Genomic DNA, 23,510 nt, shown 5'->3' on the forward strand with positions numbered 1-23,510 from the left:
GAAGTACTATCAGCCCACAGAGAGAAGCACTATCAGCCCATGGAGAGAAGTACTATCAGCCCACAGAGAGAAGTACTATCAGCCCATGGAGAGAAGTACTATCAGCCCACAGAGAGAAGTACTATCAGCCCATGGAGAGAAGTACTATCAGCCCACAGAGAGAAGTACTATCAGCCCACAGAGAGAAGTACTATCAGCCCACAGAGAGAAGTACTATCAGCCCACGGAGAGAAGCACTATCAGCCCACAGAGTGAAGCACTATCAGCCCACAGAGAGAAGCACTATCAGCCCACAGAGAGAAGTACTATCAGCCCACAGAGAGAAGTACTATCAGCCCACAGAGAGAAGTACTATCAGCCCATGGAGAGAAGTACTATCAGCCCACGGAGAGAAGTACTATCAGCCCACGGAGAGAAGTAAGTACTATCAGCCCACAGAGAGAAGTACTATCAGCCCACGGAGAGAAGTACTATCAGCCCACAGAGAGAAGTACTATCAGCCCACGGAGAGAAGTACTATCAGCCCACGAAGAGAAGTACTATCAGCCCACAGAGAGAGGTACTATCAGCCCACAGAGAGAAGTACTATCAGCCCATGGAGAGAAGCAATATCAGCCCATGGAGAGAAGTACTCTCAGCCCATGGAGAGAAGTACTCTCAGCCCATGGAGAGAAGCACTATCAGCCCACAGAGAGAAGTACTATCAGCCCACAGAGAGAAGCACTATCAGCCCATGGAGAGAAGTACTATCAGCCCACAGAGAGAAGTACTATCAGCCCACAGAGAGAAGTACTATCAGCCCACGGAGAGAAGCACTATCAGCCCACAGAGTGAAGCACTATCAGCCCACAGAGAGAAGCACTATCAGCCCACAGAGAGAAGTACTATCAGCCCACGGAGAGAAGTACTATCAGCCCACAGAGAGAAGTACTATCAGCCCATGGAGAGAAGTACTATCAGCCCACAGAGAGAAGTACTATCAGCCCACAGAGAGAAGTACTATCAGCCCACAGAGAGAAGTACTATCAGCCCACGGAGAGAAGCACTATCAGCCCATGGAGAGAAGCACTATCATCCCACAGAGAGAAGTACTATCAGCCCATGGAGAGAAGTACTATCAGCCCACAGAGAGAAGTACTCTCAGCCCACGGAGAGAAGTACTCTCAGCCCACAGAGAGAAGTACTCAATATTTCCTTTTACTGTGCTAATTGTGATCGCAACATACCGAAACAAAACAAACTATACAAAACTTAGTTTGCACAACTAACTATGCAAGAGATTTTTTGTAGACAGAACGCATCTGAGTAGGATTCTATTGCATTGACATGCAGGACTTAGCACGTACTCTACTCAGACCGGTGCACCATATCCAATCAGAGCTGCAGGAAGCCTATATGCAAGCAGACCATTGCCATATATGGATCTGTGGCATTCACTTTGAACTGGACTGTGTTTACAGCATGAGCGGTCGTGAGTAGATGCACTGGACTGTGTTTACAGCATGAGCGGTCGTGAGTAGATGCACTTGTTTTGAGATTGAAGTGAGAGCTGCCGGTAGCCACGTGGGCACATTTTGTTCATATTATTTGCTAGTTAGTGAGTTATTAGTCCAGTTATGGATCATTTATTGTCAACGATAAGGGAGTGATTGCTTCCTACAAGAACACAAACCGTTACAGTGCCTTAGACCGCTGTGGCACTCGGGAGCTAATAAAGACAGTTGATAGCTACGTTAGTTACCTGCCAAGAATGAAGCTAATAAACATACTTGACTCATGAAGTTAGTTAAATTAGTTACCTGTCTAGTATGCAGCCAGTTAACTATCACTACGTTTAGTTAGTTACCTGACTAGTATGCAGCCGGTTAACATAGTGATAGTTAGTTACCTGACTAGTATGCAGCCAGTTAACATAGTGATAGTTAGATACCTGACTAGTATGCAGCCGGTTAACATAGTGATAGTTAGTTACCTGACTAGTATGCAGCCAGTTAACATAGTGATAGTTAGTTACCTGACTAGTATGCAGCCAGTTAACATAGTGATAGTTAGTTACCTGACTAGTATGCAGCCAGTTAACATAGTGATAGTTAGTTACCTGACTAGTATGCAGCCAGTTAACATAGTGATAGTTAGTTACCTGACTAGTATGCAGCCGGTTAACATAGTGATAGTTAGTTACCTGACTAGTATGCAGCCAGTTAACATAGTGATAGTTAGTTACCTGACTAGTACGCAGCCAGTTAACATAGTGATAGTTAGTTACCTGACTAGTACGCAGCCAGTTAACATAGTGATAGTTAAATTAGTTACCTGACTAGTATGCAGCCAGTTAACATAGTGATAGTTAGTTACCTGACTAGTATGCAGCCAGTTAACATAGTGATAGTTAAATTAGTTACCTGACTAGTATGCAGCCAGTTAACATCGTGATAGTTAGTTACCTGACTAGTATGCAGCCAGTTAACATAGTATAGTTAGTTACCTGACTAGTATGCAGCCGGTTAACATAGTGATAGTTAAGTTAGTTACCTGACTAGTATGCAGCCGGTTAACATAGTGATAGTTAAATTAGTTACCTGACTAGTATGCAGCCGGTTAACATAGTGATAGTTAAATTAGTTACCTGACTAGTATGCAGCCGGTTAACATAGTGATAGTTAGTTACCTGACTAGTATGCAGCCAGTTAGCATAGTGATAGTTAGTTACCTGACTAGTATGCAGCCAGTTAACATAGTGATAGTTAGTTACCTGACTAGTATGCAGCCGGTTAACATAGTGATAGTTAAATTAGTTACCTGACTAGTATGCAGCCGGTTAACATAGTGATAGTTAGTTACCTGACTAGTATGCAGCCAGTTAACATAGTGATAGTTAAATTAGTTACCTGACTAGTATGCAGCCAGTTAACATAGTGATAGTTAGTTACCTGACTAGTATGCAGCCGGTTAACATAGTGATAGTTAAATTAGTTACCTGACTAGTATGCAGCCAGTTAACATAGTGATAGTTAGTTACCTGACTAGTATGCAGCCAGTTAACATAGTGATAGTTAGTTACCTGACTAGTATGCAGCCGGTTAACATAGTGATAGTTAAATTAGTTACCTGACTAGTATGCAGCCAGTTAACATCGTGATAGTTAGTTACCTGACTAGTATGCAGCCAGTTAACATAGTATAGTTAGTTACCTGACTAGTATGCAGCCAGTTAACATAGTATAGTTAGTTACCTGACTAGTATGCAGCCGGTTAACATAGTGATAGTTAAGTTAGTTACCTGACTAGTATGCAGCCGGTTAACATAGTGATAGTTAGTTACCTGACTAGTATGCAGCCGGTTAACATAGTGATAGTTAGTTACCTGACTAGTATGCAGCCAGTTAACATAGTGATAGTTAGTTACCTGACTAGTATGCAGCCGGTTAACATAGTGATAGTTAGTTACCTGACTAGTATGCAGCCAGTTAACATAGTGATAGTTAGTTACCTGACTAGTATGCAGCCAGTACTTGAACTTGGGCTCCTTGACTCTGGGTATGGCAAAGCGGTAGATTATGTGTTCAGCCAGGGTGGTGAGGAGAGACAGACCGAGCCCGACACACAGCATCAAAAACAGGCCTGAGAAATGCTTAATGCCCATCTGTAGGGTCTGGAGAGAGCAGAGACAAACACACAGGATATAAAACAGGCCTGAGAAATGCTTAATGCCCATCTGTAGGGTCTGGAGAGAGCAGAGACAAACACACAGGATGTAAAACAGGCCTGAGAAATGCTTAATGCCCATCTGTAGGGTCTGGAGAGAGCAGAGACAAACACACAGGATGTAAAACAGGCCTGACAAATGCTTAATGCCCATCTGTAGGGTCTGGAGAGAGCAGAGACAAACACACAGGATATAAAACAGGCCTGAGAAATGCTTAATGCCCATCTGTAGGGTCTGGAGAGAGCAGAGACAAACACACAGCATCAAAAACAGGCCTGAGAAATGCTTAATGCCCATCTGTAGGGTCTGGAGAGAGCAGAGACAAACACACAGCATCAAAAACAGGCCTGAGAAATGCTTAATGCCCATCTGTAGGGTCTGGAGAGAGCAGAGACAAACACACAGGATATAAAACAGGCCTGAGAAATGCTTAATGCCCATCTGTAGGGTCTGGAGAGAGCAGAGACAAACACACAGGATGTAAAACAGGCCTGAGAAATGCTTAATGCCCATCTGTAGGGTCTGGAGAGAGCAGAGACAAACACACAGGATATAAAACAGGCCTGAGAAATGCTTAATGCCCATCTGTAGGGTCTGGAGAGAGCAGAGACAAACACACAGGATGTAAAACAGGCCTGAGAAATGCTTAATGCCCATCTGTAGGGTCTGGAGAGAGCAGAGACAAACACACAGGATATAAAACAGGCCTTAGAAATGCTTAATGCCCATCTGTAGGGTCTGGAGAGAGCAGAGACAAACACACAGGATGTAAAACAGGCCTGAGAAATGCTTAATTCCCATCTGTAGGGTCTGGAGAGAGCAGAGACAAACACACAGGATATAAAACAGGCCTGAGAAATGCTTATTAATGCCCATCTGTAGGGTCTGGAGAGAGCAGAGACAAACACACAGGATATAAAACACACTTTGTACTGTATGCTGTGAGTTCAGCATATCGATACATTCATAATTTGTACATTTCCCTTGCATATGAATCAAACTGAAATATTTCACACATTTTTCAAATAGCGTCTTATTTATGGAAGATTATTGAAGAAAACAAATGGGCAGTTTTATATTCTGTTGCAGCGACAAGCTTCTGGAAATTATAATGAAAATCATTAAGACTTTTTGAAATCACAGAATAGAGATAATTTAGCATTGTGATGTAGTACATCAGTATTTGTATTGAAGTAGTATGATGTACTTTTACCTCTGTGACTGGTTGAAGTAGTATGATGTACATTACCTCTGTGACTGGTTGAAGAGGTATGATGTACATTACCTCTGTGACTGATTGAAGTAGTATGATATACTTTTACCTCTGTGACTGGTTGAAGTAGTATGATGTACATTACCTCTGTGACTGGTTGAAGTAGTATGATGTACATTACCTCTGTGACTGGTTGAAGAGGTATGATGTACATTACCTCTGTGACTGATTGAAGTAGTATGATATACTTTTACCTCTGTGACTGGTTGAAGTAGTATGATGTACATTACCTCTGTGACTGGTTGAAGTAGTATGATATACTTTTACCTCTGTGACTGATTGAATGGTCCTTCTGTAGCTCAGTTGGTAGAGCATGGCGCTTGTAACGCCAGGGTAGTGGGTTCGATCCCCGGGACCACCCATACGTAGAATGTATGCACACATGACTGTAAGTCGCTTTGGATAAAAGCGTCTGCTAAATGGCATATAAATGTACATTACCTCTGTGACTGGTTGAAGAGGTATGATGTACATTACCTCTGTGACTGGTTGAAGAGGTATGATGTACATTACCTCTGTGACTGGTTGAAGAGGTATGATGTACATTACCTCTGTGACTGGTTGAAGAGGTATGCTGTACATTACCTCTGTGACTGATTGAAGTAGTATGATGTACAGTACATTACCTCTGTGACTGGTTGAAGAGGTATGCTGTACATTACCTCTGTGACTGATTGAAGTAGTATGATGTACAGTACATTACCTCTGTGACTGGTTGAAGTAGTATGATGTACATTACCTCTGTGACTGCGAAGCTCCGTTTCCCACAGGGCACCACCTTATACCACTTATCATGTAGCATGTCTATGAAGCCGTCAGACTTGTACTGGCTCACCAGCTCTGAGATATTAGAGGTCAGGTGGGAGTTCTGGCGCAGGCCGATGCCGTAACCTGGGAACAGACAGAATGACTTAGAAAACACAGCAGGCCGATGCCGTAGCCTGGGAACAGACAGAATGACTTAGAAAACACAGCAGGCCGATGCCGTAGCCTGGGAACAGATAGAAAACACAGCAGGCCGATGCCGTAGCCTGGGAACAGACAGAATGACTTAGAAAACACAGCAGGCCGATGCCGTAGCCTGGGAACAGTCAGAAAACACAGCAGGCCGAAGCCGTAGCCTGGGAACAGACAGAAAACGCAGCAGGCCGATGCCGTAGCCTGGGAACAGACAGAAAACACAGCAGGCCGATGCAGTAGCCTGGAAACAGTCAGAATGAGTTAGAAAACACAGCAGGCCGATGCCGTAGCCTGGGAACAGTCAGAATGACTTAGAAAACACAGCAGGCCGATGCCGTAGCCTGGGGACAGACAGAATGACTTAGAAAACACAGCAGGCCGATGCCGTAGCCTGGGGACAGACAGAATGACTTAGAAAACACAGCAGGCCGATGCCGTAGCCTGGGAACAGACAGAATGACTTAGAAAACACAGCAGGCCGATGCCGTAGCCTGGGAACAGATAGAAAACACAGGAGGCCGATGCCGTAGCCTGGGAACAGTCAGAAAACACAGCAGGCCGATGCCGTAGCCTGGTAACAGACAGAATGACTTAGAAAACACAGCAGGCCGATGCCGTAGTCTGGGAACAGTCAGAAAACACAGCAGGCCGATGCCGTAGCCTGGGAACAGATAGAAAACACAGCAGGCCGATGCCGTAGCCTGGGAACAGACAGAATGACTTAGAAAACACAGCAGGCCGATGCCGTAGCCTGGGAACAGATAGAAAACACAGGAGGCCGATGACGTAGCCTGGGAACAGACAGAAAACACAGCAGGCCGATGCCGTAGCCTGGGGACAGACAGAATGACTTCTATATTATAATTTCTTGTCTTGTCCTTTCTACCAGTGGTTCTATATTATAATGTCTTGTCTTGTCCTTTCTACCAGTGGTTCTATATTATAATGTCTTATCCTTTATACCAGTGGTTCTATATTATAATGTCTTATCCTTTCTACCAGTGGTTCTATATTATAATGTCTTATCCTTTCTACCAGTGGTTCTATATTATAATGTCTTATCCTTTCTACCAGTGGTTCTATATTATAATGTCTTATCCTTTCTACCAGTGGTTCTATATTATAATGTCTTGTCCTTTCTACCAGTGGTTCTATATTATAATGTCTTATCCTTTCTACCAGTGGTTCTATATTATAATGTCTTATCCTTTCTACCAGTGGTTCTATATTATAATGTCTTATCCTTTCTACCAGTGGTTCTGTATTATAATGTCTATATTATAATGTCTTGTCTTATCCTTTATACCAGTGGTTCTATATTATAATGTTGTGTCTTATCCTTTCTACCAGTGGTTCTATATTATAATGTTCTGTCTTATCCTTTCTACCAGTGGTTCTGTAGCTAGCACAAAAGGGAGAGGGGACAAAGGGCATACCTGTCTTGTTCCTCTTCATTATGGATACAGAATTAACACCTTATTTCATGTCAATCTACTTGCCTTCAATTGCAAATGGTTTCCCCACAGTGAGTGTCTTGCATTCTGCATCTATAGACACCTCGTGGTCTAGTAAGGCCTTGTCCATGATGAAAGCATCCAGTTGCTGTGGATCATGCCTGAAAAGACACACAATTTGCTACTGAATACACACATCAGGACAAGAGTCAACACAGCATGGCCGCAACACATGACAACACAGCATGGCAGCAACACACAACAACACAGCATGGCAGCAACACATGAAAACACAGCATGGCAACAACACATGACAACACAGCATGGCAACAACACATGACAACACAGCATGGCAACAACACATGACAACACAGCATGGCGGCAACACAGCATAGCAGCAACACAACATGACAACACAGCATGGCAGCAACACAGCATAGCAGCAACACAACATGACAACACAGCATGGCGGCAACACAACAACACAACATGGCAGCAACACATGAAAACACAGCATGGCAGCAACAAAACGTGACAACACAGCATGGCCACAACACAACAACACAGCATGGCAGCAACACATGACAACACAGCATGGCAACAACACATGACAACACAGCATGGCAGCAACACAGCATAGCAGCAACACAACACAACAACACAGCATGGCAGCAACACATGAAAACACAGCATGGCAGCAACAACACATGACAACACAGCATGGCAGCAACACAGCATAGCAGCAACACAACATGACAACACAGCATGGCGGCAACACAACAACACAGCATGGCAGCAACACATGACAACACATCATGGCAACAACACATGACAACACAGCATGGCAGCAACACAGCATAGCAGCAACACAACACAACAACACAGCATGGCAGCAACACATGAAAACACAGCATGGCAGCAACAAAACATGACAACACAGCATGGCAGCAACACAGCATAGCAGCAACACAACACAACAACACAGCATAGCAGCAACACAACATGACAACACAGCATGGCGGCAACACAACAACACAACATGGCAGCAACACATGACAACACAGCATGGCAACAACACATGACAACACAGCATGGCAGCAACACAGCATAGCAGCAACACAACACAACAACACAGCATGGCAGCAACACATGAAAACACAGCATGGCAGCAACAAAACATGACAACACAGCATGGCAGCAACACATGACAACACAGCATGGCAACAACACATGACAACACAGCATGGCAGCAACACAGCATAGCAGCAACACAACATGACAACACAGCATGGCGGAAACACAACAACACAGCATGGCAGCAACACAACATGACAACACAGCATGGCAACAACACATGACAACACAGCATGGCAGCAACACAGCATAGCAGCAACACAACATGACAACACAGCATGGCAACAACACATGACAACACAGCATGGCAGCAACACAGCATAGCAGCAACACAACATGACAACACAGCATGGCGGCAACACAACAACACAGCATGGCAGCAACACATGACAACACAGCATGGCCGCAACACAACAACACAGCATGGCCGCAACACATGACACCACAGCATGGCAGCAACACAGCATAGCAGCAACACAACATGACAACACAGTATGGCGGCAACACAACAACACAGCATGGCAGCAACACATGACAACACAGCATGGCAGCAACACAACATGACAACACAGCATGGCAGCAACACAACATGACAACACAGCATGGTAGAAGAACAACACAGCATAGCAGCAACACAACATGACAACACAGCATGGCAGCAACACATGACAACACAGCATGGCAGCAACAAAACATGACAACACAGCATGGCAGCAACACAACATGACAACATGGCAGTAACAAAACATGACAACACAGCATGGCAGCAACACAACACAGCAACACAACAACACAGCATGGCAACAAACACAACATGACAACACAGCATGGCAGCAACACAACACAGCAACACAACAACACAGCATGGCAGTAACACAACATGACAACACAGCATGGCAGCAACACAACATGACAACACAGCATGGCAACGCAGCATGGCAGCAACACAACACAGCAACACAACAACACAGCATGGCAGCAACACAACATGACAACACAACATGACAACACAGCATGGCAGCAACACAACATGACAACACAGCAAGGCAGCAACACAGCAACACAACAACACAACATGACAACACAGCATGGCAGCAACACAACACAGCAACACAACAACACAGCATGGCAGCAACACAACATGACAACACAACATGACAACACAGCATGGCAGCAACACAACATGACAACACAGCATGGCAGCAACACAGCATAGCAGCAACACAACATGACAACACAACATGACAACACAGCATGGCAGCAACACAACATGACAACACAGCATGGCAGCAACACAACACAGCATGGCAACAACACAACAACACAGCAACACAACAACACAAAAACACAGCAACACAACAACACAGCATGGCAACAACACAACAACACAGCAACACAACAACACAGCATGGCAGCAACACAACATGACAACACAGCATGGCAGCAACAGAACAACACAGCAACACAACAACACAGCATGGCAACAACACAACAACACAGCAACACAACAACACAGCATGGCAGCAACACAGCATGGCAGAAACACAGCATGGCAGCAACACAGCATGGCAGCAACACAGCATGGCAAGAACACATGACAACACAGCATGGCAACAACACACAACAACACAGCATGGCAAGAACACATGACAACACAGCATGGCAGCAACACAACAACACAGCATGGCAAGAACACATGACAACACAGCATTGCAACAACACACAACAACACAGCATGGCAAGAACACATGACAACACAGCATGGCAGCAACACAACAACACAGCATGGCAAGAACACATGACAACACAGCATGGCAACAACACAACACAGCATAGCAGCAACACAACATGACAACACAGCATGGCAGCAACACAACAACACATCAACACAACAGCACAGCATGGCAGCAACACAACAACACATCAACACAACAACACAGAATGGCAGCAACACATGACAACACAGCATGGTAGAAAAACAACACAGCATGGTAACAGCACAACATGACAACACAGCATGGTAGCAATACAATGTGACAAGACAGCATGGTAGCAACACAACATGACAACACAGCATGGTGGCAACACAACATGACAACACAACATGATAGCAGCACAAAACAGGGTACAAAGATTATAGGCACAAACAGCACAACAGGCAAGAAGGTAGAGACAACAATACATCACACAAAGCAGCCACAACTGTCAGTAAGAGTGTCCATGATTGAGTCTTACTGATGTTAGACATGAAACATTTTACATTGTTGCCATTTAGCAGAAATGTATCCAGAGTGACTTATTGGAGCAATTAGGGTGAAGTGCCTTGCTCAAGGGCACAGACAGACTTTTCACCTAGGCAGCTCGGGGATTCGAACCAGCTACCTTTTGGTAACTGGCCCAACACTCTTAATCGTTAGGCTGCCTGCCGTTAGCTATTTTGCAATTCTATTTTTTTAATAACTTCCAGGCATCCACATGTTAAGCCCTTTTTCATGCAGTGCATACTAATATATATATTGCTGGCTATAGTAAAGATGTGGGAGGGCTATCTCTGGCTCTGAAAGAAACTGAGGCAAGCCGATACGGGATGCACCTCCTTATCAGAATACGTTCCAGAATGATCTGATCAGTGGCGAGCAGGTGCAAGTCTTCAGTCATCTCCTCACCTCCCTCACACAGAGAGAAAGGTATGTACAGTACCAGTCAAAAGTTTGGACACCTACTCATTCAAGGGGTTTTCTTTATTTTTACTATTTTCTACATTGCAGAATAATAGTGACGACATCAAAACTATGAAATAACACATGGAATCGTGTAGTAACCCCAAAAATAGTGTTCAACAAATCAAAATAGATTTTAGATTCTTCAAAGTAGCCAAGTGTTTGCCTTGATGACAGCTTTGCACAATCTCTGTATTCTCTCAACCAGCTTCATGTGTATTTTGATTTGTTTAACACTTTTTTGGGCACTACATGATTCCATATGTATTACGTTATCGTTTTTTTTTGTCTTCACCATTATTCTACAACGTAGAAAATAGTAAAAAATAAAGAAAAACCCTTGAATGAGTAGGTGTCCAAACTTTCGACTGGTACAGCATGTCACCACATCCAACCTGCCCTCAGCCCCGAGCCGTCTGCCCTCAGCCCCGAGCCGTCTGCCCTCAGCCCCGAGCCGTCTGCCCTCAGCCCCGAGCCGTCTGCCCTCAGCCCCGAGCCGTCTGCCCTCAGCCCCGAGCCGTCTGCCCTCAGCCCCGAGCCATCTGCCCTCAGCCCCGAGCCGTCTGCCCTCAGCCCCGAGCCGTCTGCCCTCAGTTCCAGTAACTCTGCTCTCCTCCAGAGAAGATGTGAGATGACTTGAGAAACAGTTTCAGATTGAGTAGCAGATATAGGAGAGGATCAAAGGCCACATAGCAAGATTCATAGACAGCACCTCCAGTAGACCTGGATTTCAAATACGTGTATCACTGGAGAGGATGGAGCAGAGCACAGAGCCACTAACGATGTCACTGGAGAGGATGGAGCAGAGCGCAGAGCCACTAACGATGTCACTGGAGAGGATGGAGCAGAGCACAGAGCCACTAACGATGTCACTGGAGAGGATGGAGCAGAGCACAGAGCCACTAACGATGTCACTGGAGAGGATGGAGCAGAGCACAGAGCCACTAACGATGTCACTGGAGAGGATGGAGCAGAGCACAGAGCCACTAACGATGTCACTGGAGAGGATGGAGCAGAGCACAGAGCCACTAACGATGTCACTGGAGAGGATGGAGCAGAGCACAGAGCCACTAACGATGTCACTGGAGAGGATGGAGCAGAGCACAGAGCCACTAACGATGTCACTCACATACTGTCAATAGATAGAGACATTCCTACTGAACCTCTTATTGTCCGTGTTAAAACGAGCCCTGTGTGGCAGAGTATTATGGTGTTTTACTGCAGAACTAAACGTGTTAAATCTAGCCCTATGTGGCAAAGTATTATGAGTGGGACATATTCAGAACTGTTATGAAGTCTCCCTGTATAAAGCCTGTATTGGTACCCATGTTACAGCTGTGATGAGTCAGTACTGTATCATCTTGGTACCCATGTTAAAGCTGTGATGAGTCAGTACTGTATAATCTTGGTACCCATGTTAAAGCTGTGATGAGTCAGTACTGTATCATGTTGGTACCCATGTTAAAGCTGTGATGAGTCAGTACTGTATAATCTTGGTACCCATGTTAAAGCTGTGATGAGTCAGTACTGTATCATGTTGGTACCCATGTTACAGCTGTGATGAGTCAGTACTGTATAATCTTGGTACCCATGTTAAAGCTGTGATGAGTCAGTACTGTATAATCTTGGTACCCATGTTAAAGCTGTGATGAGTCAGTACTGTATAATCTTGGTACCCATGTTAAAGCTGTGATGAGTCAGTACTGTATCATGTTGGTACCCATGTTAAAGCTGTGATGAGTCAGTACTGTATAATCTTGGTACCCATGTTAAAGCTGTGATGAGTCAGTACTGTATCATGTTGGTACCCATGTTACAGCTGTGATGAGTCAGTACTGTATCATCTTGGTACCCATGTTACAGCTGTGATGAGTCAGTACTGTATCCTCTTGGTACCCATGTTAAAGCTGTGATGAGTCAGTACTGTATAATCTTGGTACCCATGTTACAGCTGTGATGAGTCAGTACTGTATCATCTTGGTACCCATGTTACAGCTGTGATGAGTCAGTACTGTATAATCTTGGTACCCATGTTACAGCTGTGATGAGTCAGTACTGTATCCTCTTGGTACCCATGTTAAAGCTGTGATGAGTCAGTACTGTATAATCTTGGTACCCATGTTAAAGCTGTGATGAGTCAGTACTGTATCATGTTGGTACCCATGTTAAAGCTGTGATGAGTCAGTACTGTACAGTCATGACTCACTTCAGATGTTCTATTCCATCTGGGGTTGCTGGTACGTTGTACCGTCTCATGTATTCGTGCATCTCTGGAAAGCTTTTCTTCAGGTAATCCTCGGCACTGCTCTCCCGGACCGTGGCGAAGCGGAACCCCTGTGATGGGTGATGAAGCTGGAAGAACAGAACATATGGAACTGTTAGAGTGGTCTATCACCTCCTGTAACTGTTAGTGGTCTATCACCTCCTGTAACTGTTAGTGTGGTCTATCACCCCCTGTAACTGTTAGTGGTCTATCACCTCCTGTAACTGTTAGTGGTCTATCACCTCCTGTAACTGTTAGTGGTCTATCACCTCATGTAACTGTTAGTGTGGTCTATCACCTCATGTAACTGTTAGTGTGGTCTAGTACCTCCTGTAACTGTTAGTGGTCTATCACCTCCTGTAACTGTTAGTGGTCTAGTACCTCCTGTAACTGTTAGTGGTCTATCACCTCCTGTAACTGTTAGTGGTCTAGTACCTCCTATAACTGTTAGCGGTCTAGTACCTCCTGTAACTGTTAGCGGTCTAGTACCTCCTGTAACTGTTAGTGGTCTATCACCCCCTGTAACTGTTAGTGTGGTCTATCACCTCCTGTAACTGTTAGTGGTCTAGTACCTCCTGTAACTGTTAGTGGTCTATCACCTCCTGTAACTGTTAGTGGTCGAGTACCTCCTGTAACTGTTAGTGGTCTAGTACCTCCTGTAACTGTTAGTGTGGTCTATCACCCCCTGTAACTGTTAGTGTGGTCTATCACCCCCTGTAACTGTTAGTGTGGTCTATCACCTCCTGTAACTGTTAGTGTGGTCTATCACCTCCTGTAACTGTTAGTGGTCTAGTACCTCCTGTAACTGTTAGTGGTCTAGTACCTCCTGTAACTGTTAGTGGTCTAGTACCTCCTGTAACTGTTAGTGGTCTAGTACCTCCTGTAACTGTTAGTGGTCTAGTACCTCCTGTAACTGTTAGTGGTCTAGTACCCCCTGTAACTGTTAGTGGTCTAGTACCTCCTGTAACTGTTAGTGTGGTCCCCTGTAACTGTTAGTGGTCTAGTACCCCCTGTAACTGTTAGTGGTCTAGTACCTCCTGTAACTGTTAGTGGTCTAGTACCTCCTATAACTGTTATTGGTCTAGTACCTCCTATAACTGTTAGTGTGGTCTATCACCCCCTGTAACTGTTAGTGGTCAAGTACCTCCTGTAACTGTTAGTGGTCTAGTACCTCCTGTAACTGTTAGTGGTCTATCACCCCCTGTAACTGTTAGTGGTCTATCACCCCCTGTAACTGTTAGTGGTCTAGTACCTCCTGTAACTGTTAGTGGTCTAGTACCTCCTGTAACTGTTAGTGGTCTAGTACCTCCTGTAACTGTTAGTGGTCTATCACCCTCCTGTAACTGTTAGTGTGGTCTATCACCTCCTGTAACTGTTAGTGGTCTAGTACCTCCTGTAACTGTTAGTGGTCTATCACCTCCTGTAACTGTTAGTGGTCTAGTACCTCCTGTAACTGTTAGTGGTCTAGTACCTCCTGTAACTGTTAGTGGTCTAGTACCTCCTGTAACTGTTAGTGTGGTCTATCACCCCCTGTAACTGTTAGTGTGGTCTATCACCTCCTGTAACTGTTAGTGTGGTCTATCACCTCCTGTAACTGTTAGTGGTCTAGTACCTCCTGTAACTGTTAGTGGTCTAGTACCTCCTGTAACTGTTAGTGGTCTAGTGCCTCCTGTAACTGTTAGTGGTCTAGTACCTCCTGTAACTGTTAGTGGTCTAGTACCTCCTGTAACTGTTAGTGGTCTAGTACCTCCTGTAACTGTTAGTGGTCTAGTACCCCCTGTAACTGTTAGTGGTCTAGTACCTCCTGTAACTGTTAGTGGTCTAGTACCTCCTATAACTGTTAGTGTGGTCTATCACCCCCTGTAACTGTTAGTGGTCAAGTACCTCCTGTAACTGTTAGTGGTCTAGTACCTCCTGTAACTGTTAGTGTGGTCTATCACCCCCTGTAACTGTTAGTGGTCTATCACCCCCTGTAACTGTTAGTGGTCTAGTACCTCCTGTAACTGTTAGTGGTCTAGTACCTCCTGTAACTGTTAGTGGTCTAGTACCTCCTGTAACTGTTAGTGGTCTATCACCCCCTGTAACTGTTAGTGTGGTCTATCACCTCCTGTAACTGTTAGTGGTCTAGTACCTCCTGTAACTGTTAGTGGTCTATCACCTCCTGTAACTGTTAGTGGTCTAGTACCTCCTGTAACTGTTAGTGGTCTAGTACCTCCTGTAACTGTTAGTGGTCTAGTACCTCCTGTAACTGTTAGTGTGGTCTATCACCCCCTGTAACTGTTAGTGTGGTCTATCACCTCCTGTAACTGTTAGTGTGGTCTATCACCTCCTGTAACTGTTAGTGGTCTAGTACCTCCTGTAACTGTTAGTGGTCTAGTACCTCCTGTAACTGTTAGTGGTCTAGTGCCTCCTGTAACTGTTAGTGGTCTAGTACCTCCTGTAACTGTTAGTGGTCTAGTACCTCCTGTAACTGTTAGTGGTCTAGTACCTCCTGTAACTGTTAGTGGTCTAGTACCCCCTGTAACTGTTAGTGGTCTAGTACCTCCTGTAACTGTTAGTGGTCTAGTACCTCCTGTAACTGTTAGTGTGGTCTATCACCCCCTGTAACTGTTAGTGGTCAAGTACCTCCTGTAACTGTTAGTGGTCTAGTACCTCCTGTAACTGTTAGTGTGGTCTATCACCCCCTGTAACTGTTAGTGTGGTCTATCACCTCCTGTAACTGTTAGTGTGGTCTATCACCTCCTGTAACTGTTAGTGGTCTAGTACCTCCTGTAACTGTTAGTGGTCTAGTACCTCCTGTAACTGTTAGTGGTCTAGTACCTCCTGTAACTGTTAGTGGTCTAGTACCTCCTGTAACTGTTAGTGGTCTAGTACCTCCTGTAACTGTTAGTGGTCTAGTACCTCCTGTAACTGTTAGTGGTCTAGTACCCCCTGTAACTGTTAGTGGTCTAGTACCCCCTGTAACTGTTAGTGGTCTAGTACCTCCTGTAACTGTTAGTGGTCTAGTACCTCCTGTAACTGTTAGTGGTCTAGTACCTCCTATAACTGTTAGTGTGGTCTATCACCCCCTGTAACTGTTAGTGGTCAAGTACCTCCTGTAACTGTTAGTGGTCTAGTACCTCCTGTAACTGTTAGTGGTCTATCACCCCCTGTAACTGTTAGTGGTCTAGTACCTCCTGTAACTGTTAGTGGTCTATCACCTCCTGTAACTCTTAGTGTGGTCTATCACCCCCTGTAACTGTTAGTGGTCTAGTACCTCCTATAACTGTTAGTGTGGTCTATTACCTCCTGTAACTGTTAGTGTGGTCTATTACTTCCTGTAACTGTTAGTGTGGTCTAGTGGTCTAGTGCCTCCTGTAACTGTTAGAGTAGAGTGCCTCCTTTAAACTGTGGTCTGTAACCTCCTTTAACTGTGGTCTGTAACCTCCTTTAACTATGGTCTGTAACCTCCTTTAACTGTGGTCTGTAACCTCCTTTAACTATGGTCTGTAACCTCCTGTAACTGTGGTCTGTAACCTCCTTTAACTATGGTCTGTAACCTCCTTTAACTGTGGTCTGTAACCTCCTGTAACTCTGGTCTGTAACATCCTGTAACTGTGGTCTATTACTTCCTCATCACAGCTTACCTGTTACAGAGCTCTCTTCGCTCCTGTTACCTTTAAACTGTGATTGTTATTTGTTTTATTTTTAAAGGAGTTAGGCTGTCCAACCATTTTGCATGTATTGTTTAGACAGGACAGTGACAGACTGACAGGAAATGTAGGATGAGAGGGTAATCTAGAATAGCAGTGGGGTGGTTTGATCCCACATTCACACTGATACATTATATGACCTATTCTGGAGGCAGTTGCTTAGACCAGTCAGACTGTCCCAGACAGACCACTGATTAATTGTGATGATACTGCACTTTAAACTGGAACTCTCCACAACACTTCAACCCTCATAGATCTACTGGACTCTTTTCAAAAATACCTTTTCACTTCAACTCCTCTCCATTGTAAAATCCATAAACTCCTGAACCGTATGCCTCATCCAGCCCCATACCCCAGCCACTCTCCCAGGGCCCTCTCCCCAGGCCCCTCCCTAACCCCTCTCCCAGGGCCTTCTCCCGTCTCCCTAACCCCTCTCCGTAACCCCTCTCCCCAGGACTCTCTCCCAGTCCCTTTCCCTCTCCTCATACCCCAGCCACTCTCCCAGGGCCCTCTCCCCTCCCCCTAACCCCTCTCCCAGGGCCCTCTCCCTAACCCCTCTCCCCAGGCTCTCTCCCAGGGCCCTCTCCCTAACCCCTCTCCCCAGGACTCTCTCCCAGTCCCTTTCCCTCTCCCCAGCCCCCTCTCCCCATACCCCAGCCCCTATCCCAGGGCCCTCTCCCCAGGCCCCCTCTCCCTAACCCCTCTCCCCAGGCCCCTCTCCCTAACCCTCTCCCCAGGACTCTCTCCCAGGCGCCTGTCCCTCTCCCCATACCCCAGCCCCTATCCCCAGCCTCTCTCCCATCTCCCTCTTCCCAGCCCCTCTCCTCAGTCCCTCTCCCTCTCCTTAACCCTTCTAAAACAGGCCCCTCTCCCCATATCCCAGCCACACTCCCTAGCCACTCTCCCTCTCCATAGCCCTCTTTACCCCAGCCCCTCTCCCCAACCCCACTCCCTAGCCCCTCTGCCTCTCTCCCTCTCCCCAGGCTCCTCCCCTAGCCCCCTTACCACAGACCCTCTCCATAGCCCCTCTCTCCAGGCCACTCTTCCCAGCCCCCCCCCTTGGCCCTTCTACCAAGCTTCAGGCCCCACAACACCCTACGGTGTACTATTGATGCACGTGTTGTAGTACTGGACAGGAGTTAATACAGCTGAGTAGTCCTACCTTTGGATCGTGTATTCCTGAGAGTTGCTCGAAGGTTTTCTCCCCCACCATGACGGCGGCCAGATTGGCTGTGTAGGTGGACAGACAGAACAGGCAGAAGATAGCCCAGAGATTCATGAGGAACCGCCCCGTCCAGCACTTAGGAGGTTTAATGGCAGCTGTACGGCCAAACAGGATGGCATAGCAGACGTTCAGAGCCGAGGAGAAGGAGAACACCTTATCTCTGTTCCTGCCTCGCGGCGTCATCCCAAACGGGCTGTTCCACTCGTAGATGGTCAGGAACAAGGCAGTAACGTGTAGCGAGACGAATATCCCCAGCCACATGGACCAGTGCAGGGGCCACATGAATGCCCCGATGGGCGCGGCCGTATCCCGGGTCCGTACCAGGATGCCCAGAGAGGTGGAGAAGAACGGGGAGGTGAAGTCTATAACCCTGCTCCGGGCCGAGTTGATACTGAAAGATGTGACGGCCAGGTGGGCCGCTCCGCTGAGAAGATCCCCCACCAGCCCTGTCCAGCGTCCGTTCTTAAACCCACCATACTTGCCATCGCCTACAATATACAGGTCGAAGTCAAACCCCACGTCCTCCGCCAGTTTCTCCAGTAGATCGACGCAGTAGCCGTAGCAACACTTCTTATACTCCATGGGAATGCTGTCGTTGGGCCCCCGCATCTGGAGGAAGAGAGACTGGAGCAGGACTGTGTTGTTGGTGAGGGGGTTCAGGCAGAGCTGACCAGCGGGACAGAGACCGTCCTCATCCACCTCCCGGGTGAAGATGAAGGGGTGCTCCACTAACGTCACCACCCGGAGGTGGAGCCGCGACAGGTATCTCCAGTCCCCGCCCTGATAGGATGCCTGTTTGTTAGTCCATCAGGGAGGGAGGAAGGGAGGGGTAGAAGGAGAGAGGGAGGAAGGGAGGGGTAGAAGGAGAGAGGGAGGAAGGGAGGGGTAGAAGGAGAGAGGGAGGAAGGGAGGGGTAGAAGGAGAGAGGGAGAAGGAGAGAGGGAAGAAGGGAGGGGTAGAAGGAGAGAGGGAGGAAGGGAGGGGGAGAAGGAGAGAGGGAGAAGGAGAGAGGGAGAAGGAAGGAAAGAGAGAGAGAGAAAACATGAGGAAGGTGGAAAAGAGAGGTTAACCGTAGCAGCAGCAGCATTTACATGTTTGGCATCTGACAAGAGGTGGCAAGGAGAGGAATAATAGCACAAACAGGTCTGGTACCCAGGCTATAATGTTCTAGTCCAGGCAGCATAGTCCATGAGCTAGTGTTGAAGTACTGGAGTCAACATATTGAGTGTCTCGGTGTAGGATACATTGGTACTCGGTCTCGGAAAGCGAGGACTCGTCATTTCTTCCTGGGACCTGCTGAGACCAGCAGAGTAAAAAACAAATAATTATCAGCTTCCATTCAGTCAGAGCATTAAACCGCTTCTCCAGACCACATGGAAACACCTCCTTCATGTCACATCCTGTTGCCTTTCAAAACCTGGTCTTCCTACTTTACGTGTAACATTACATCATCAAACTTTGTCACGCTTATCAGAATATCCCTGATTCGCTGGTAGGGAAGAGGGAGAATGTCCTTGATTTGATGGTAGGGAAGAGGGAGAATGTCCTTGATTTGATGGTAGGGAAGAGGGAGAATGTCCTTGATTTGATGGTAGGGAAGAGGGAGAATGTCCTTGACTTGATGGTAGGGAAGAGGGAGAATGTCCTTGATTTGATGGTAGGGAAGAGGGAGAATGTCCTTGATTCGCTGGTAGGGAAGTCTATATCTATTAGTAAGGGGAGACCAGGGAGAAGTTGTATCATATCTATTAGTAAGGGGAGACCAGGGGAACCTGTAACATATCTATTAGTAAGGGGAGACCAGGGGAACCTGTAACATATCTATTAGTAAGGGGAGACCAGGGGGAAGTTGTAACATATCTATTAGTAAGGGGAGACCAGGGGAACCTGTAACATATCTATTAGTAAGGGGAGACCAGGGGGAAGTTGTAACATATCTATTAGTAAGGGGAGACCAGGGGAACCTGTAACATATCTATTAGTAAGGGGAGACCAGGGAGAAGTTGTATCATATCTATTAGTAAGGGGAGACCAGGGGAACCTGTAACATATCTATTAGTAAGGGGAGACCAGGGGAACCTGTAACATATCTATTAGTAAGGGGAGACCAGGGAGAAGTTGTAACATATCTATTAGTAAGGGGAGACCAGGGGGAAGTTGTAACATATCTATTAGTAAGGGGAGACGAGGGGAAGTTGTAACATATCTATTAGTAAGGGGAGACCAGGGGAACCTGTAACATATCTATTAGTAAGGGGAGACCAGGGGAACCTGTAACATATCTATTAGTAAGGGGAGACCAGGGGAACCTGTAACATATCTATTAGTAAGGGGAGACCAGGGGAAGTTGTAACATATCTATTAGTAAGGGGAGACCAGGGGAAAGTTGTATCATATATATTAGTAAGGGGAGACCAGGGGGAAGTTGTAACATATCTATTAGTAAGGGGAGACCAGGGGAACCTGTAACATATCTATTAGTAAGGGGAGACCAGGGGAAGTTGTAACATATCTATTAGTAAGGGGAGACCAGGGATAAGGTAGGACATATCTATTAGTAAGGGGAGACCAGGGGAAGTTGTAACATATCTATTAGTAAGGGGAGACCAGGGGAACCTGTAACATATCTATTAGTAAGGGGAGACCAGGGGAAGTTGTAACATATCTATTAGTAAGGGGAGACCAGGGGAAGTTGTAACATATCTATTAGTAAGGGGAGACCAGGGGAAGTTGTAACATATCTATTAGTAAGGGAGACCAGGGAAGTTGTAACATATCTATTAGTAAGGGGAGACCAGGGGAAGTTGTAACATATCTATTAGTAAGGAGACCAGGGGAAGTTGTAACATATCTATTAGTAAGGGGAGACCAGGGAAGTTGTAACATATCTATTAGTAAGGGAGACCAGGGGAAGTTGTAACATATCTATTAGTAAGGGGAGACCAGGGAAGTTGTAACATATCTATTAGTAAGGGAGACCAGGGGAAGTTGTAACATATCTATTAGTAAGGGAGACCAGGGGGAAGTTGTAACATATCTATTAGTAAGGGGAGACCAGGGAAGTTGTAACATATCTATTAGTAAGGGGAGACCAGGGAAGTTGTAACATATCTATTAGTAAGGGAGACCAGGGGAACCTGTAACATATCTATTAGTAAGGGGAGACCAGGGGGAAGTTGTAACATATCTATTAGTAAGGGGAGACCAGGGGGAAGTTGTAACATATCTATTAGTAAGGGGAGACCAGGGGGAAGTTGTAACATATCTATTAGTAAGGGGAGACCAGGGGAAGTTGTAACATATCTATTAGTAAGGGGAGACCAGGGGAAGTTGTAACATATCTATTAGTAAGGGGAGACCAGGGGAAGTTGTAACATATCTATTAGTAAGGGGAGACCAGGGGAACCTGTAACATATCTATTAGTAAGGGGAGACCAGGGGAAGTTGTAACATATCTATTAGTAAGGGGAGACCAGGGGAAGTTGTAACATATCTATTAGTAAGGGGAGACCAGGGGAAGTTGTAACATATCTATTAGTAAGGGAGACCAGGGAAGTTGTAACATATCTATTAGTAAGGGGAGACCAGGGAAGTTGTAACATATCTATTAGTAAGGGGAGACCAGGGGAAGTTGTAACATATCTATTAGTAAGGGGAGACCAGGGGGAAGTTGTAACATATCTATTAGTAAGGGGAGACCAGGGGGAAGTTGTAACATATCTATTAGTAAGGGGAGACCAGGGGAAGTTGTAACATATCTATTAGTAAGGGAGACCAGGGGGAAGTTGTAACATATCTATTAGTAAGGGAGACCAGGGGAACCTGTAACATATCTATTAGTAAGGGGAGACCAGGGAAAGTTGTAACATATCTGTTTCTCTGAGCCCCTCCCCCCTCCCTCATCTCTCTCCTCCTCCCTCTCACCTGTTTGTTGGTCCAGGCAGTGTAGTCCAGTAGCACCCTGTCATGCTTCCATCGGCCCAGTCTGGTCCACATGGGCTTCCCTATGGGGTCGTGTTGCAGGGACCAGATGAAGTGATGGCTCTCTGAGGAGATCACTGTCTCCTCCTGGGATGAGATGAAACCACTCAGACCGTCAAACGACGTGTTGGACAGAAACCTGCAGGGTGGGGGCAGAAAAACAGATGAGGTTATAGGATAAGGCCACAATTTAGGCTTAGAATTCTGGGGTTAAAGGCCAGAACAGAAAACCACTCAGGTGATTCTGATGTGGGACTGTCTTCTGTTCATGAATCTCAATGAAATCATATAATTCTTTACACCTGCGCTTGCAGCTGGAGGACACTGTGACTAAACGACTGCAGCAGACAGCATCGTCTTATTAAACCTAGCTACTGAGATGAGCTCTAAGCTGCACAAGCCTGGTTCATTATGTGCCCTTTTGGCAGGGCCTGAGCCCTGATGCCAGGAAAGGCAAAGAGGGGGTTGTATCTGTGACCTGCTGGTCAAACAGAACCATCAGGGGGTCAGACTATATATATCACTATCATGGGGTCAGACTATAGATATCACTATCATGGGGTCAGACTATAGATATCTTTATCAGGGGGTCAGACTATATATATCACTATCATGGGGTCAGACTATAGATATCACTATCAGGGGGTCAGACTATAGATATCACTATCAGGGGGTCAGACTATATATATCTTTATCAGGGGGTCAGACTATATATATCACTATCATGGGGTCAGACTATAGATATCACTATCAGGGGGTCAGACTATAGATATCACTATCAGGGGGTCAGACTATAGATATCACTATCATGGGATCAGACTATAGATATCACTATCAGGGGGTCAGACTATATATATCACTATCAGGGGGTCAGACTATATATATCACTATCAGGGGGTCAGACTATATATATCACTCTCAGGGGGTCAGACTATATATATCACTATCAGGGGGTCAGACTATATATATCACTATCATGGGGTCAGACTATAGATATCACTATCAGGGGGTCAGACTATATATATCACTATCGGGGGTCAGACTATATATATCACTATCAGGGGTCAGACTATATATATCACTATCATGGGGTCAGACTATAG

General features: G+C 45.8%; 1 protein-coding gene across 1 annotated transcript in view; it reads right to left on the bottom strand.

Moving 5' to 3' along the window:
- LOC124047741 (glutamate receptor ionotropic, NMDA 3A-like) overlaps positions 1-23,510 on the bottom strand; it is a 44,594-nt gene that overhangs the window by 20,519 nt on the left and 565 nt on the right. Inside the window, exons 2-7 of the mRNA XM_046368046.1 lie at positions 22,351-22,546; positions 18,364-19,218; positions 13,453-13,598; positions 7,438-7,553; positions 5,718-5,869; positions 3,490-3,651 (exon numbers count right to left, since the gene is read on the bottom strand). Of these exons, the coding sequence (XP_046224002.1) occupies positions 3,490-3,651; positions 5,718-5,869; positions 7,438-7,553; positions 13,453-13,598; positions 18,364-19,218; positions 22,351-22,546 (1,627 nt within the window). The remainder of the gene's footprint in view (positions 1-3,489; positions 3,652-5,717; positions 5,870-7,437; positions 7,554-13,452; positions 13,599-18,363; positions 19,219-22,350; positions 22,547-23,510) is intronic.

This window comes from Oncorhynchus gorbuscha, linkage group LG11 (assembly GCF_021184085.1).
Source record: "Oncorhynchus gorbuscha isolate QuinsamMale2020 ecotype Even-year linkage group LG11, OgorEven_v1.0, whole genome shotgun sequence".
NCBI classification, from domain to species: Eukaryota; Metazoa; Chordata; class Actinopteri; order Salmoniformes; family Salmonidae; genus Oncorhynchus; species Oncorhynchus gorbuscha.